At 56.3% G+C, this 17,337-nt stretch overlaps 1 protein-coding gene across 1 annotated transcript in view; it reads right to left on the bottom strand.

Annotated features, from left to right (window-relative positions):
- Tent4a (terminal nucleotidyltransferase 4A) overlaps positions 1-15,928 on the bottom strand; it is a 36,782-nt gene extending 20,854 nt beyond the window's left edge. The window contains 2 exon segments of the mRNA XM_048368288.1: positions 15,102-15,411; positions 15,414-15,928. Coding sequence (XP_048224245.1) covers positions 15,102-15,411; positions 15,414-15,900 — 797 coding nt within the window. The 5' untranslated portion in view covers positions 15,901-15,928.
- Between the last annotated feature and the right edge of the window lie 1,409 nt (positions 15,929-17,337).

Here is a 17,337-nt window from a genome sequence, read left to right as displayed (position 1 = left end):
GTATTCACAGGCTGTATTCTTCCAGAAAACAATACATACATTGGTCAGTAAATATAGCTGGACGTCACTGTCATTCCGTAGATTTTCACATGCTTTGATACAATTACAGTAACATAATGGACTCGGACTCCCCAGGGCTGCACAGGGAGGGCTGGATTAGTGTTCTCTTTACTCACTAGCAGAACGGGCTGCTCAGCAAATGTGTGTGTGAGTGCCACAAGGGAGTGCGTGAACTGCTCTGCTCTGCTGAGGGCTGGACCGCCTCCTCAAGGCCGCCCTCCGCGGAGGCAGCTAAGGAGCTCGCTCTAAGTCTCTGTGCCTGTTTTTAATTATGTTACATACCAACTAGCGTCTACACACAATTGTAAAAGCTTGAATCAGATCTTCAACCACGATGGCTTTTCAAAAGCTAGCGGAAGGGCGTGGCCTGGAACCGTAGGTGCGAGCCCTCCACATTTCCCGCAATCCCAGGAGTTGCTGTCAGTGCCGGCCCCGGCTCCTCCCCACCAGGGCAGGGGCCTCTCCACACCTTCCGCCCAGGGCTGTGAATGAAGCTGCAGGCGTGTGGCTTTCCAGGGTGAATGGAGAGCAGGGTGAGGTAGTAGGAGAGCCGGCTCCTGGGGAGGGCTGACAACCCAGCAGCTGCAGAGAGAGGGCAAGGCCCCTGGAGGGGCCACTCAAACCAGGGCAGGAGCCGGGTGGAGAGGTGGGGCCAGCTCCCTGGTCAAGACTAGGCCAACTCTGGTTAGAAAGGTTAAGTCCAAGCAAGAACATCCAACAGCCTGCTGTGGGGAAACGACTGTGAGGATGGCAGTCCCTCCAAATCCAACTCCTAATGCCGCGAGCTTCCCTCCTTTGCCTCCCAGGTGCCTCTGAGAGCAGACACGGGGGCCCTGGAAGCAGTTCCACGTCCAAGGGCCCTTCTGTGCCTAATCTCAAAGTCGGCAAGGGCGCAAAGCAAACCCAAACACACTGCAAATGTGAGCAAAGGCAGAGACCAAGCAATCCTACCAGAGAAAACCACAGCAGACTTCTTCTTCCCTCAGCACAGAAAGCAAGAGCTTACACGTGAGCTTCCAGAGCTAAACGAGGACAAAAGCATGCAAACTAGCGATCTGTGCTGCTGGTAACCGGGGCTAGTGAAGAAAGTACCAGCGGACAAGGTGCCTGCAAGCCACCACGGTGAGCCTCTGGGTGGAGTGGAGCAAGCACCAGCACTTCAGAACCCCAGTGCACTGATGTGGAGTGAGGCTAACGCTCCAGAACCATTACCCCAAGCCACTTCCCATCACAACTGGGCTCTGCAGGTGCAGGCAGCCCTCCTTGCTTAGCAATTTAAAACAGGACAAGCAGCATCCCAAGTACTTAAGGGGTTCAGCCTCCTAACTCTGGTGTCTGAAGGGATCCACGATGCAAAGGAGACCCGCAAAGACCGCCCACGCTGCAGCCATCAGGAAGGCATTCACAGAGGGGTGCCGTGGCTCACGCCTGCAATCCCAGCTACTCGGGAGGCTGAGATCTGAGGATCCCAGGTCAAAGTCAGCTGGGGCAGGAAAGTCCCCGAGACCCTTACCTCCAATTAATCACCAGATAACTGGAAATGGCACTGTGGCTCAAGTGGCAGAGCCCTAGCCTTGAGCTGAAGAGCTCAGGGACAGTGCCCAGTCCCAGAGTTCAAGCCTCACGACTGACAAAAAAAAAAAAAAAAAAAAAAAAAGGCCACATGCTGACCTCCTGGCTACCTCGGGACTGCCTGCCATGACAAAGCCAGAGAACCACCCCACCTGACTGCAGGACCCTCCCCAGCAGCCCCCGAGGAAACCAAGCCCATCGTGGAAGGCAGCCGCAGCCCCGGGTCTAGTTGGCTAGTTCACTGGATGCTTGATGATAGATACACCAGGGTCACTGTTGAGGCAATGTAACACAATTAAGAGGAAGAAGCGTGGGAACACTGGGGTTGTAGGAGATGTTAGACAGAATCAGCATGCCATCCTTTACATGAGCTCCTTCCAGTTCTTCAAGCAAACACTTGTATTCTGTGCATTTTACAGAGAAGCAAGCTAAGGGAGCATTTGCTAAGCTGGCCTAAGACCACTGAAGTCTTGAGCTAAGAGGCCCTTCAACAGGTGCCAGGAAGTGGCCTGACCTAGCACGAAGCAGTTACTGAGTTCTCTCACAAATGGGAAAAGCCAGCTGGGAGCATAATTCTCCAATTATTGAGGAAACAATTAAAACATTTCAAAAGCAATGTTGGTATTCCAAACACTACACTATCTTTGCCCTACAGCCCCGAGAAGTGTCAGGCAGACCAGTGAACTCTGCTTCCTTATGTTCTTTCTTTTATTTTCCATACTACTTCTCTGCTTTGTTAATAGTTATATAAAGTCCTGAATTAGGGGCTGGGAATATGGCCTAGTGGCAAGAGTGCTTGCCTCATGTACATGAAGCCCTGGGTTCGATTCCCCAGCACCACATATATAGAAAATGGCCAGAAGTGGCGCTGTGGCTCAAGTGGCAGAGTGCTAGCCTTGAGCAAAAAGAAGCCAGGGACAGTGCTCAGGCCCTGAGTCCAAGCCCGGACTGGCCAAGAAAACAAAACAACAACAATAAAGTCCTGAATTATAAAATGGTAAAAATATATAAATCACAAGTGTACAGACGGATGCATTTTCACAAAGGTATGCACAACCAAATCTACCCTCCAGGGCCAGATCCAGCCCTGCCTTTTTTCAGGTAAGTTGTGTTGGAACCATAACCCACTGTTACACACGTTATCAACTGCTGCTTTGGCACAATCACAGAGGAGCTGAGTAGTTGTGACATACTGTAAAGGCCTGAAATACTCACCATCAGACTCCTAAAACCATCTGTCATGGGTGACCGGCACCAGCACTGCAATATCCGTATTCAAAGGCGTTTCCTTTGTCACCTCTCCCATCCATAAACCCCCTCTCACCCCCTTCCCGACCTCTGAGGCCACAGTTAATTGAATTTTGCCACTTTTGGTCTCCATGAGAATGGAATAACAGTGTGTAACTGGTTTCTTTCATTCAAAAGTGTGTTTCTAACATCTTTCCAGGATTAGGTTGAAACAAACAAATACAAAGTAATGCATTGGTGACATAATTAGAGCAGCATTTAACAACGGAAACAAATATGCTACAATGTTAACAGTAGCAAAATAATTTGCTTTTTTCTTACTTTTTTCCCAAGTGACTTGAGTACAATGTTGCTTTTTTATTCATCAAGCAATTACTTGCCTAAACTGCTTCAGCTTTACCAACTCCTACTGAGCTTATCCCAGGGGGCTGGGAGCAGACCCCACCACACCCTGCCTGCCTCAGGGCTTTCAGAACTGTCTCCTGAGGCCCTCAGCATACAGGCCAGCATGTCTGACTCTCAGCTCAGCTGCCACATCCTACAAGTCCTGACCATTGAGCTCCCTGTCCTCCAGACTCTACACTCACTCCCAGCCCAGCAAGACAATGCTCTCAATCTGAGGCTCAGTGCCTGGGCCATCTCCAGTGACTGGTATAGGAAGTCAGTCTGGATGGCAGGGGGCCAGCCAGCCCACCCTACCTGCAAAGCCTGGGCCCCTGAAAGTGATTCTGGGAGCCCCGGAGGACCTAGGCTTGTGTGGACAGCAGCAGAAGGCAGCTGGGTGAGCAGGGAGCACAGGCACCAACTCAGCCCTGTCCATGCGAAGCTCAGGCCAAGCCAGGTGGAGGGTGGCACCCAGACTCATGAGACTCATGAGAAAGAGGTGTGAATTAACTAGCAATGGTGGCCTGTCACCATTCTGATCAGCTTTCCTTGCTACCTGCTTACTCTGTCCAGGCCTGCGTAACAAAAGCCACTGGGCACAAACCTTAAGACTACTACCACTGGCATCTGTTCTGCACATAGCCCAGAGGTCCAAAGCCTGCCGCAGCCACACAGCTAGCAGAACAGAGGGCAAGGCCGCGCCAGCCTTGCCTTCCGGGTACTCAAGTGCCTGAGGCCCACCAAAAAGACAAGAGGACACGGTAAGAAAAGGGACAGACTGAACCAACACATGGAGAACCCTGAGAAAAAAAAAGGGAAGAAAGTGAAGGGGACAGAACACAGATGCAATTCACCTCTCTCTGCACTCACGCAGCGTAACAGGCACTGTGGTCATGTTGGGTGCCAGTGGGGTGGGCAGTGAGGAAGACAAACAAGACAAGGCCCTTATTCTCATGAAGGTTCTACTGTGAAGCCAGGCACCCCTGGCGCATGCCTATAATCCCAGCTACTTGGGAGGCCAAGATTTGAGGATCATGGTTTTAAGCCAACCCAGGTAGACAAACCGGAGACTCAATTAACCAGCAAAACAAGCGGAAACGGGAGGTGGGCTTAAATAGTGGTTCACCAGCCCTGAGCAAAAGCTCCAGCACCTGTGTGTGAGCACAAACACACACATACACACATGTTCACACACAAATAGTCTTACTGAGAAGGAACCACCGGTGGTGCAAGAGGGAAAGAGTGAATAACCAAAGGAAGCAAAAGGGACCCGTGAGGAAATCCAAACTGTGGAGGCTAGGTGGTCAGGGGAGAGATCCCACAGAGTGGGGGGAGGCCGGGGCAGGAAGAATTAATTAGGGAGACCTGAAGAGCAGATGGGATTCCAAGGTGAGGGTGAGCATCGGGAAGCAACAGGCACCTGGGTACTCGAGCCCAACCGTGCAAGTCCCTGTCCCCAGAGGCCAACTACAAGGTGAGAGTGGCACCCAGCGAAACAGGGCCCTCATAGGCTGATCATTCACAACACAGAGTCCAGACCCCGACAGAAGAGACACGGCAACCCTGCCCACAGCACTGCCGGCCACAACCGGGCACCAGGCAGGCCTCAGAAAGGTCGGCCAGATACAGCCAGACTTCCAGACGCAGCCTGGGCAGAAAGAAAGTTCTAGGCACAGTGACGGTGTGTCAGTAAAAGCACCCCGGGGCACACCAGAATAAAGAGAAGCAACTGCAGAAACTGTAAGAAGGGGCAAGGGAGAGAAGAAGTGAAGCCAATACACCCCAGAAGCAATGAACCAGAAAGGAAAAAAAAAAAAAAAAGTGAAGAATGGGGGAGGAGGGGCGACCTGGTTCTATAGAAAGACTTGAGAAAGGGCATGTCACATAAGCACAGTGAAAGAAGACAAGAGTAGAGTGAGAGGTCACAAGAAAGCCTGAACGAGCGCCAAGGGAAGCAGAGCCAGGGACACGATGACAGCCGTCCATCCTGACCCTCCCAGACTGGGAAGCTACAGCAAGCCACAGCAGCAGGCCCAGGAACAATGTAGCCGAGTAGCAGCAGGGGAACCACTCCCTACACCAAGGGCCTGCGGGTATGCCGCCATGGGGAGCCCAGAAGGATCCGAGAGGCGATCCACCCCTGGCCGGAGGGGGACGCCAGGGAGAGAGATGGGCAACCAGAACCCACTGTCTACCTGGAGGGAACTAGTGCTGCCCCTGATTTCCCCCAACGCTGCGGGTGAGAGACCACGCCCGGCACAGTTCTGAAGCTGAGAAGCCAGTCACACTTCCATACAGGCACGAGATGGGTTTCGGGGTCCCCACCTCTCTCTTACCAGCTCCTCTTTGAAAATCTAGCCATTTAACAAACACGTGAGACGAAACCCCAAGGCTCCTGTGGAGACGAGGAAAGCAGAGCGAGGAAGGGGACGGCAGAGCAATGCCGATGACAGCCAGAGGACACTGTGACACCTCGCAAGGAAAATGGAAGGACCCCACAAAATCAACTAGAGCACACCAGCAGCGCAAAGATGCAGCACCCCCCTGGGCGAGCCCCCAGAAATGTAAGGACTGAGAAGCTACAGGATCCCCAGGTGAGCCCCAAGTCAGTCAGCTGCAGACTGTTCTCCTCCCGCCAGGACCCGGACTGCCCGAGGGTCAGAGATCACCTGTGCAGCCAGAACCCTGGCAATGCTCGGGTCCCCTCGCGTGGAAGCTGGGGCGCGTGCCCGAGAGCGAACTGCAGGGCGGCGCACGGAGACCTGCTGCAGATCCCGAGCAGGGAGGCCCGCAGAAGGGCGGCGGCTCCAACCTGCAGAGCAGCCAGCACGCCGGGGCTTTTCCCACACTTACTCTGCACACTTGGCCACAGAGGGTTTGCAACCCGTTTATGTTCTCAGGCCTCAGGAACGCCTTAAAAACTGCCATCTCTTTCTTAAGCAAAACAGTTCGTCAGGCTTACAACGAAAGATAGCACGATTTTAGTGATTTTCTTTTCTTCTACTGATGGATCATGTGCACTTAGAGAAAAGGATTTGCAATTGCAGTCACCTAATTATACCTTGGTTATTTCTAGATGGAGAGATGGGATACTTTAAAACTTCCACATTAAAACTATAGTTTCACAAAAACAATGCCTTTAACATTAGTGTAGAGTACTCTTAAAAATAATGTCAAACTCTGAAGTGATTAGAGTTAGAAGTCGGGTCACACAGCAGTCATAGTCTCCACATTGTAAAGTCACCAGTACTCACTCAGATTGTAAAGAAGCCACTCAAGGTGCAGAGTGGGGTCCAACCCTATAATTCCCAGCACTCAGAAAGAAGAGGTAGAAGGATCTAGATTTTGACACAAGCTTGGGACATGGGGAGTACCAAGCAGCCTGAGTTATGAAGTCAGACTATCTTTTTTTAAAATAAAATTTAAAAAAAAAAACAAAGACACTCTAGCCTAGGGGAGGGGGAGGAGGAGGGAGAGGTCAGGCCCTCCAGTTCCGTTTGTAGGAAGCTACTTTGAAGACTCCTTTGAGGGAAGGGAGGGGACGTGCTGTCCACCTTGGGCAGCTGACCCCTCCGGAGACTGGACAAGCTCCACCAGAGCATCCAGAATCCCTCCCAAGGAGCCAGGTGGAAGTCAGGGTCACCGCGTCCCTTTCATCATCCTCCCCCTGCACAATTCCCTCTGCTGCTTCCAGTGTTGGAAGAGCGGGGCCCGGGTCGGCCTGCCTGAACACCAGCGCCAGCTCTGCCCCTTCCGGCTCTGTGATCGTGGGCGAGCTGCTTTGCTCCACTCTTACACCTCACTTGCTCTTTTGTGAGAAAAAGGAGGGCAGGTACGGAGAAGACACTGCCTGAGGGGGTGAGCGCAGGGTGACCTTAGGCAGGTTTAGAAGGATGGGGAATCAGGACTACCGCGGCTAGCCGGTACTGGAAGTCAGTGCTAGTGCTGGGTGGCGCCAGCAGGGAGAACCAAAGGGGAGAGACAGGCACCCACCTGTCAAGGGAGGCTCTGTGAGCATCCTCTTCTCCAAGTCCAGGCCCCTCGCTCTCTGCCGATCCTCAAAAGACCCTCTTTACTCAAAAATTCCACATGCAGCTTCCTTCCTAGTCTTCACCCCCCTAAACAGCTTTCCTCCGAGCCAGCTTTGGAAAGTACAGGAGAGCTCCAGCCCCATGCAATGATCAGAGCACCCTCCCACACACCCCCTTCCCAAGCAGGCATCTCCCCGTCGGGTACAAGAGGTCCCCAAAGTCCCTGCGCCTCTGTCTCGCTCTTTAGGAAAAGAGAAGCGCGGGAGGACAAAAGGCCCTCTACCAACACGTCCTAACAGATCTGTAGTGACTCGAAGATTCACCCCAGTCGTCACAGGGTCTCCCTCACTCAGCAGGGCTTGAAGAGACAGATCTGTCTAGGTCAGGCTAATTTCACAGCTGCGCTGGGAATCGTAAGGAGGAAAGTCCTACAGAGCCCAGAGCCCCAATAAAGCTTAACAAGGATGAGGCACCGGTGATAGGAAAAGCTGCGTGAACAGGAGAGACTCCTCGCACTACTACTGTCAGTAACGCGCAGGCACAAACAGCAAGGATATCACTGTATGCTGGACTAAGCCCTTCTGACCTTCAAGGTTGCCGATGAACCTTTTGTATATTTCCCATATTCTGTGCGCAGGACAGCACACAAAACATAACACAGCAGCCTTTTGAAAAGGATTTGCATCGCCAACTCAAAATCCAATGGCTAGAGCTTTCCCACTGGTAACAGTGTTACTGCTGTCTGAGTTGTTTGGGATTTGGAGGTTGTTTTGTTGTGGGTTCTTTGGTAATTAATAAATTAGAGTTTGAACTCCAAGACTTGCACATGCTTGCTTTTCTGGGCTGGTGCTCTACGACCTGAGATACACCTCCAATCTATCTTTTGTTGCTGTTGTTGTTGTTATTTTGGAGATAGTGTCTCCCCAGTTGTCTTCAAACAATGGTCCTCTGGACTTCAGCCTCATTAGTAACTAGGATCAGGGGTGAGCCACTGGCACCCAGCTTGAGTTTTATTTCAGTAATTGTTGCTGAATGAAACACAGCACTTCAAATAACACCTCGTGTAACACCAGGCCAGCAGTCTCCAAACGTGGCCATCTACATCTGAACTAAAACCGAACGAGGGCAAGAGGCAGCACTCTGTGACGGTGCACCAGCCTCGAGTGGGCAAGGCCCCTTGCTTGTTTCTAGCACCACCAAACAGCCACACCACCACACTTGAGCTCCGTTTCCCAGTTGCATCAGTCACCCTACAAGTGCTAGCTAGCCACAGATGGCCAGGAGCCATGTACAGAACGGCACAGACACAGATGGCCCTCTCCTCCCGGGACACACCGCAGGACAGTGCTATTCTAGCTGCTCGTTCACTGCTCCCGGGCCCTCCTTTGTGTCTTTCTTGAACACACATTGAACACTGTTTTAGAACTCAGAGAACTAGCACTCCATCTCTTTTCACTTACTCCTTTCACCAACAACACAACAAAAGACCATAACCAGCTTTAAGCAAGGCATGCCCAGCCTGTGCATACACCCGACAGAGTGCCCGAAGCCAGGGCAGTGGTTGCGAGATTCCTAGAGGCTGAAGAACACTCACTACTAGGACGCTGTTTGTATTTTTTTTAAACACAAGGACAATCTCTCAATGCAATAGGAGGAAAAACTCCTAAACATCAACCACTGGTCTCCAAGTTTTGTCTCTGATGCTCTCAACCGCCTGGGATTCCAAACTTCAGTTTCTCCAAGAAAAGAAAAACCAAGAAAACAAAAAAAATCTTTGGCCTGAGAGAATGTTATCTATAGTTTCCAAATCTAAGGGTTAAGCTTTTCCTGTTGGCAACAAAAACCTAACTTTTGGTTTCCATTTCCTTAGAAAGGGAGAAGAAAGGAGAGGAAGGACAGCCTGTCAAGCTAGCGCTCACATGACAGCTCTCTCAGGGCTGGCAGCCTCCTGCTGGAGAGCGGCTTCCAGGTGCGTGTCACAGGCGCTGCTTTCCACAGAGGGAAACAGACTGGTTTAAGATGTCAGAACCAAGGTGTAAGCAGCCACACCCATGAGTGAGACAGGCTGAAGGAGGGCCTGCCCTCCCGGCCAGATGTGTGCTTTCCATGTGGGGGAGGAGGTTAGGAAAAACGCAAGCAATCCCACAGTCCATTCCCCTCACACTACCGTACCGGAGCCATCCTTCGCTGAGGTGCCCAAGACTGCGGAAGGGGAGGCTCACGGGAAGCCGTCCTCTCGTGGGAACTAGGAGCCGCCTCCACCCGCAGGCTATTCCCTAGGAAGTCAGGACCATCTCAAGTACAGCAGAGCTAAGCGGTTGCCCAAAGCAGCTGACGGGGAAAGAAAAAGGCCCACAGAGAAAGGGTGTGACTCATAACCCAGGGTGTTCCCAGCCAGGGGCCCTCGGAGGGCGCCCATCTAGTCTGCCCTGTCCATTAAAAGACAGACCAACCTCTGCACCGAGATGGGCATGCAAGCTCAGGTGCCAGTCTCCTGACAGCTGCTGACACATGGATACACACCACCTAAGTCAGAACCGTGACCAGGGACACCTACCAGATGACCCAGTGAGGCTTCTTGTTTTCTTCTGACGTTAATTTTGTAGGAAGAAACAAGTTAAAATTAAAGAGGGATAGCTTTCAAATGCAGTTTAGAATTTTTATGAATGTTCTGGGGTATGAAGGCACACTGTTTTAATTACGCTTTAGAAAAGATTGACCAATGGCATCGGGCTGTACTACATTTAATCACTTCAGAACTGACAACCAAATCTTCACAATGTCTAATTCAAAACAACAGAAGCTTCCCTTGCTTCTGGTTGTGATGTGGACTTGCCACTGCCGCCAGCCCTATGGGGTGGGGGTGGAGGGTCCTTTCAGCCTTTCACTGGATACTAACTCCGTGGCCAGTGGAACCAAGCACTGGAAATGTAAGCTGGGAGGCAGCCCCTCCCTGCTGGGGGCAGAGCTTGAGCGAGTGACCAGAGCCACCTGCACAGGGAGATAGTCTTCCTAAGGAGACCAATGCAGAACACCTCACAAATGGCACTTGGCAGTCACTGTGTTCAGGTAGCCCTGTGGTTTTCCCTGCAAACTGTCCTTCGCTGACTTATTTTAAAGAACACACAGGTCATCAATGAGAAGCATAAAGAAAGTGCTCATTTCTCTCATGGTCTGTTCTGTAACTCAGTTCCAGTAGTGACAATCAAGCCAGAGGATGGAACTGGCAATAAATACCCACAGTCATGATCTCTGGCTAAGCCCCATCCAATCAAGAGAGGAAGTGTAGAACAAGACACCCACTGTTGCCCCACTTGTCTCCATGGAAGGCCAGCACCTAGGGCAGAGAGCACCTCCACACAAACCCAACCCCTGCCTTTGGTGAGTGAGAGGGGCACGGTGCATCATTCGTAACATCACCTTTAGGTACGGCAGGCCGACTCAGTCCAGAGAGCCTTCCCCCAACGGACGGGAGACGCCAGAATAGATTCAAAGCACCTTGCTGGATTGGAGGGGGAGGGGGACGTGAGCCAAGGCAAGGAAACGAAGAACGGGATTGTGAGTGGACCCTTGAGCCAGATGAGAACACAACCAGCTGATACCTCAACCTCACAAGAGCAGAAAACTCAGGCAAACCATCTCTAACATGATCCAAGAAAATGGCCACACAGCAGCTGTTTAAGTGTGTGGCAAATTACCAGATGGCAGCAGAGACCTAGTAGAGCACAGAAAATCTAAGAGTAAGGTGTATATCCCAAACTAGTTAGGGGAATTTCCCCTGAGACCAAGCTCACAGAACAGGGTGCCTCCAGCAGATGCCACTGCTTACTAAGGTCACCTCAAGTGCCTTTTCTCAAGGGTCCACTTCGCTGCAGCCTCTAGGTCTGTGGAGCTCCCAGCCTTCTACTTTCAGAATCCCCGAGACTGAAATCCACAAAGCCAGACCCCACGCCCGCCCCACCCACCGAGTGCCACCATCACCCTTCGAGACAGGCCAGGAAACTGCCTTTCCCTTGCAGACCTGATATGCACAGGAGAGAGGGAGGGGAGAGAAAGACCACCAGAGTAATCACACCTGGGCGGGGGCCTCCCAAAGGTTCTGCAGGAGAGCCCAGGACTCTACCTAGTCTTGTTAAGTCAGCTACAGAGGCAGAGGAGGAGCCCTGCCAAGCTGTGACTCCCCCATATGGAGTAAAGATGACACCCATCAGGCTGGAAACAACCACTGATGCCCTGGGGTACCACTAACCAGTCCTGCAAATGCTGACATCCAAAGCGGGACCCCAAGAAACGCCTGGGTGCCAGGAAGACAATAAAAAGTTAACCATTGCCAGACACTAGTGGCTCACACTTGTAGTCCTAGCTACTCAGAAGGCTGGCATCTGAGGGCTGTGGTTCAAAACTAGACTGAGCAGCAAAGTCCGTGAGACTCTTATTTCCAATAAACTGCCAAAAAGAAAAAGAAAAAGCCAGAAATGGAGCTGTAGCTCAAGTAGTAAAGTGCTAGCCTTGAGCAAAAGAGCTCAGGGACAGCACTCAGACCCTGAATTCAAGCCCCAGGACAATACACACATGCACGCGCGCGCACACACACACACACACACACAGTAACTACTGCCAGTAAAACTACAAAAGGAAGCTGCACACAACTGCACACAACCCCCACAATGCCCGTGAACGGGAGCACTGTAGGGTATCTTCAGGACTGGGAAGACTTCCCAAAGCTCAAGCGAATTCTTCTGGGGACTTGGTCACAACCAGTAGAGATAAAGCCAAGTCCACGAGGGCCATCTTCCCATCTACACTTAACCCTGATTAAAGATAAAGGAAGTTTCTAAAGCTGCTACACTTGACTAGGGCAGAGACCATAACACTGGGTCAGCAGGTGAGAGGTCAGAGGTGAGAATACAAAGTGGCATAGAAAGGGAAAGACACACAAAGCCAGAGAGCCTGTTCACACAGCTGACCATCTTCCTCATACTTCATACTCCACTCCCAAAGCAGAAATTCTGGGGCACTCAAGTAAAAAACTGAGTAAGCACCAGAGCCAATGACAGCTCATTGGGACTCCCATCAGTCCCAGTCCGAGTTCACCTTTTTTTGTTCTTTGAAAACACTCTAGCATTCTCATGAGCCAGGCCCCCCAAGAGGTCTCCAAGAACACAAAACATCCCCACAAAAGGACAAATGATGCCGGGCCAAGACCCACTGGGTGGAGCCGGTGACAAACTCCCACCCCACCAGGGAGCAGCCCACCCCTTCTGGAGGTCTGAAGACACCGTCTTTTCAGATGCGTGCCTGGGCCCATAAGAAAGTCTGCGCTGCTATCATCAAGGTCCATCGCTGCTGCGGTAGACCCTGGGACCCCAGCAGGTCAGGCCACATTGAAAGGTCCAGGGTTGGCCTTGCCTGGCACTCTGGGTGAGCAGGTACACATGCTCAGTTCCAGATAGTTCTTGATGGTGGAGGTCAGTTCCTATAAAACCAGCAGGCCACATGGGAACGATGATTAGGGCCACCTCCTGTCCTGTAGTTGACGCAGTTCCACTACTTACTTACTACCTCCACCCCCTCCAAGACAACCAGGACAGAGAAGGCACCAGGTGGGGCCCCCTCGGGCCCCTCCTCTTCCCCCCAACTGAAAGATGATGCTTTTGGCTTCTCATCTAGACTGAAGCAGTAGGAAGTGGACTCACCTCCAAGGTCCCTATCACAGGTGTGGTGCAAGACCCCTACACTGGTAAGGCAGGGTCACCAGGCCACAGAAAAAGAATCCTTTGAAGTGCATCCGGACAGTCCCCTCCCACTTATGTAATGACCAAACCAATCCCCTGCGCTGGCCCAGCGGCTCGCACTTAAGCTCTGCCCTGCAATGTCTGTGAGCTGGGTCTTAAAGGGGGGCACAGCAGAGTGAGAGGACAACTGCAGACAGGGGAGACCGAGGTGGGTTCCCGGGAAGCAGTGGCAGGGTCGGAGGCAGCCATGCCTTTCAGGCCCCGGTATTTAACCCAAGGGACAAGAGGCAGGGAGGTGTCATCAGCGGGTCAGGAGGATGAATTCAAACCAAGCCCCCTGCAGAGGGCCACCAACAGCGGGGGCACAAGCAGAGGGCCAGCATGCATGAAAGACAGGAGCCTGGCTGCTGGCTGAGTGGGCACCACCGAAGCAGCTACAGCCTACTCAAGGGAAAGGGTAAGGATGGGAGACACAGGAGCCAAAGGGGCCACTGATCAGTGACAACTTCACAGAAGGGGTGACAAACCAAGACTGCACATCTGAACAGCTGCTGCCGTGTGTTCCGAGCGCCGAGCTCTCAAGAGAGGGTCAACTTTGGGGGTCCAAATCATGAGATTCGGCTTGAAGGCCAACTGGGCTCCAGATCCTAGCACCACATCTGGCCCACGGTGGCCCATGTGCTATGAAGAGCCACGGGGCCACACACAGGCTGACAAGAAGCCTATAGGTTCACTGAAGAGGAAACCTCAAGAGCCCAAGGGCATAATTCCATCAATGCTTAGAAAGGGCAGAAGTAGAATGCTGGACAAACGGGCTCCAACAGGCGCTTGCGATATTTTTTTCTACTACAAAAAGACAGAGCATCCATTCCAGTTACGTAACAGGCTGGCAACCTGAAGGTCCCAGCAAACGATCCCTTAAAATTCACTGCCGCGGAAGGTCCTGCACCCCACGGCCAGCCTCAGAGGGTTCTGCAACCAAGAACTGGAAGGAAGAGGAGAGAGGAGACAGACGAGACCGGGTTGGTTCCTCCCGGACCTGCCGCGCGCAATCTCGGGCCTCCAGGAAGTCTGACAAAGTAACACTCCTAACCCAAACCAAATGGAACATGTTGCAAGATGTGTTGTTACCATGTAGCAAACACTCCACAACAGTATCAACCTAAGTATCTCCAACATACTTCAAATGAAAAGTAACAGCCTTCTAGGAAGGAAAAGTTAACTTTCTGAAGGAAGCTTAAGGCCGGCCATCCTGACAACCTTAATTGATGCCCCAGGAATTCCTTCACTAAGAAACCACACAAGCACACGCCAGGACTTAAGTCTTAAAACACTAACACACAACCTGAATATCGATTCTACAAGCTCGGAAAAGGAAAAAGAGAAAGAGGGCAAAGGGGCTGAATAAACAGCAAGACACCTGAGCAGCCTCACCTGGGACAACTGTAGGCCACGCCTCTTCCTTCCTGTCCACGCCTGTCTGATTTTGGGGGCACACTAAGCTTCCACGGACCCGCTAAGGTCCTCCAGGCTATGGGAGCTGTGCTTTACCGTGCCCTTCCAGAGAAGCAGCATGCAGAACGGCCTGCGTGATTTTCAGAGCTATGAGCCCGTCTTTAAAAGCCACGAGTGCTCCTCCGTACCTTAATCTCGGTGCTGCACAGAATTACAGTATGATGTGCAACCTTCCCCCCCACACACACACACACAGATCACTTCTAAATCCCCTGGGGGGGGGGCTTTACCGTATCACTCACAAAACCCCACTCTTCCTTTAAAAAGGCTTTCCTCTTTAGAAAGAAAAAAAAAAATTAACCCAGCTCCTTTCCATCTGATCACCGGGTTCCCGGCAATACTTAAAAATCCGATTTCATTTCCAGGACTTGTTTCCCACCCCCCCGACCCCCATCCCCCCCCCCCATTGGAGCCCGGGGTCCCTCACGTCCCCGCGGGGAGGTGGGCCGGGCCGGTGTCTGGGGAGCGAGGCGGGGAGCCGGAGGGGTGGCGGCACGTGGGAAGGGGCGCGGGGGGGAGGCCGGGGTCGGCCGGGGCCGGGGGCGCGCGCACTCACCCCTGGATGCCCGGGCTGTAGGCGCGGCTCTTCCACGGCGTGCCGGGCCGCGGCGCCTGGGCCCCGGGGCCGCCGCCGCCTCCTCCTCCTCCGCTCAGCGTGGCGGCGCGGCTGCCCGACAGCAGGTAGTTGAGGCCGTAGGTGCTGGCCTTGTTCTCGCGTTTCCGCCGGCCCGGGTGGAACTGGTGCGGCGGCGGCGGCGGCGGCGGCGAGCCGGCGGGCGCGGGGCCCCCCGCGTGCGGCCCGGGGGGGGTGCCGGGCGCGCCGTCGGCGAAGCTGAAGAAGCCGCCGCCGCCGCCGCCCGCCGGCGGCCGAGCGAGGCGGCGCCGCCGCCGCTGCCGCCGGAGGAGGAGGACGAGGAGGAGGAGGAGGAGCAGCCGGGGCTCTCGGTGCCCGACTCGGCGTTGGACGAGGACGACGAGGACGACGACGACGACAGCGACGGGGACTTGTGCAGGCGGCGCGCGCCCTCGGCCGCCCCGGGCCCGAGCGCCGTCAGGAGCGCCGGGGGCAGCGCGGCGGGGCCGGGCGCGGCGGCGGCGGCGGCGGGGCCGGGCGCGGGCGGCGGGGGGGGCGACGCGGCGGCGGGCGGCGCGGGGCCCGGGCCGACGCCGGCCCCCCCGCCCCCGCCGCCGCCCCCGGCCGCCCCCGTGTCCAGCGCCGGCGAGTTGAGGCAGAAGTAGGACGCGAAGCCCGAGCCGGCGCGGCCCACGCCCTGCGAGGTCTCCCAGATCTGCATCCACAGGGCATTGGCCGGCCCCTTCTGCTCGGGCTGGATCCAGGCCACGCGCGGATCCATCCACGCCGCGCGCCGCCCCCGCGGGGCCCCGCCCCCGCCGCGCCCCGGGCCGGGCCGGGCCGGGCGGGCCGCGCGCTCGGGCGGACGGACCGGCGGACGGGCGGACGGAGCTGGGCCGCGCGGCGCCGCGCTCCCTCTCGGTGCCGGCGGCGGCGGCGGCGGCGGCGGCGGCGGCGGAGGCGGGACAGGCCGCGGCGCGGGCGCTCGGCGCGGCTCGCGGACGGCTCCGGCTCCGGCTCCGGCTCCGGGACGGCTCAGGCGGCGCGGGGCGGGCGCGGGGGCCGCGGGGTGGCACTCGGGCCGCCGGGAGAGGCCATCTGAGGGGCGGCGACCGGCCGAGGGGGCGGGCCCAGGGCTCCGAGCGCAGCGCCCTCCGCCACGCCCGCACCGCGCGCTCGGGCGGCTCCGGCTCCTTGCGGCGGCGGCGGCGGCGAAAAGACACCCTCGGCGGCGGCGGCGGCGGCGGCGGCGGGGCGCGGGGGAGGGGGCCGGGGAGGAGGGGCCGCCGCCTCCGCTCCAATGAGGGGCGGGGAGGCCGCGGGCGGGGGCGGCGGGGAGGAGGCGCGGCCTCCCCCCGGCGGGCCGCGGCGCACTGCGCACGCGCGGCGATTTCAAATCCTCGCTCGACAGCGCCGCCTGGGTTACCGCGCCTGCGCGCTGCGCGCCCGCCGCCGCGGCGGGGCGGGGCCGGACGCTCGGAGCGGCGGCGGGGACCCGGCGAGACCCAGACAGGGCTGGGCCGGCGGGGGAGGGGCCGCAGGGGGAAGGGGAAGTGGGGGAGGGGGAGTCTGGCGTGCGGGCATGCGCGCTGCGGGCCGGGGTCCCGTCCGCGCCGCACCGCGCGTGCGCACGGCCTCGGAGCCGCCGGGTGGAAGTTTCCGCGGGCGTGGGATGCCGGCGGGCGGGGAAGGGCCGGGCTCCGGGAGGAGAACGACACCGTCCTGACGGGCCCCGGCCGGGCGGAGCCCGGGGAAGCCGCCTTCCCGCCCCAGGCTCGCCGCCGTGCTGCTTCCTGCGAAAGCCGGTGGACTTCCTGCCGGGTGCCGGGGGCCCGGGGCCGATTTCCCCCGCCCTGCCCCGGGCAGCGCCGGGCCGGACACCTGGCCGTCACGCGGCGCGCGTGCGCTCCGGGGCCGCGGGCAGACCCCGCGGACCGGGCCGGGCCGGGCCGGGCGCGCCGCGCCTCCCTTCCCGGTGCGCCCTGGGGAGCGGCCCGGCCTCGCGGGCGGGGCGGCGCGGGTCGGATCGCGCGCGCCGGGGCCCGCGCCGCCGAGGACCGGGACTCCCGGGGAGCCGCCCCCGAGGACCGGGACCCCCGGGGAGCCGCGGGGCCCGCGCCCCCGAGGACCGGGACTCCCGGGGAGCCGCCCCCGAGGACCGGGACCCCCGGGGAGCCGCGGGGTCCGCGCCCCCGAGGACAGGGACCCCCGGGGAGCC

This window comes from Perognathus longimembris, chromosome 19 (assembly GCF_023159225.1).
Source record: "Perognathus longimembris pacificus isolate PPM17 chromosome 19, ASM2315922v1, whole genome shotgun sequence".
NCBI lineage: Eukaryota > Metazoa > Chordata > Mammalia > Rodentia > Heteromyidae > Perognathus > Perognathus longimembris.
Note: the sequence above shows the minus strand (reverse complement) of the source record. Positions and strands in the feature narration are given on the sequence as shown.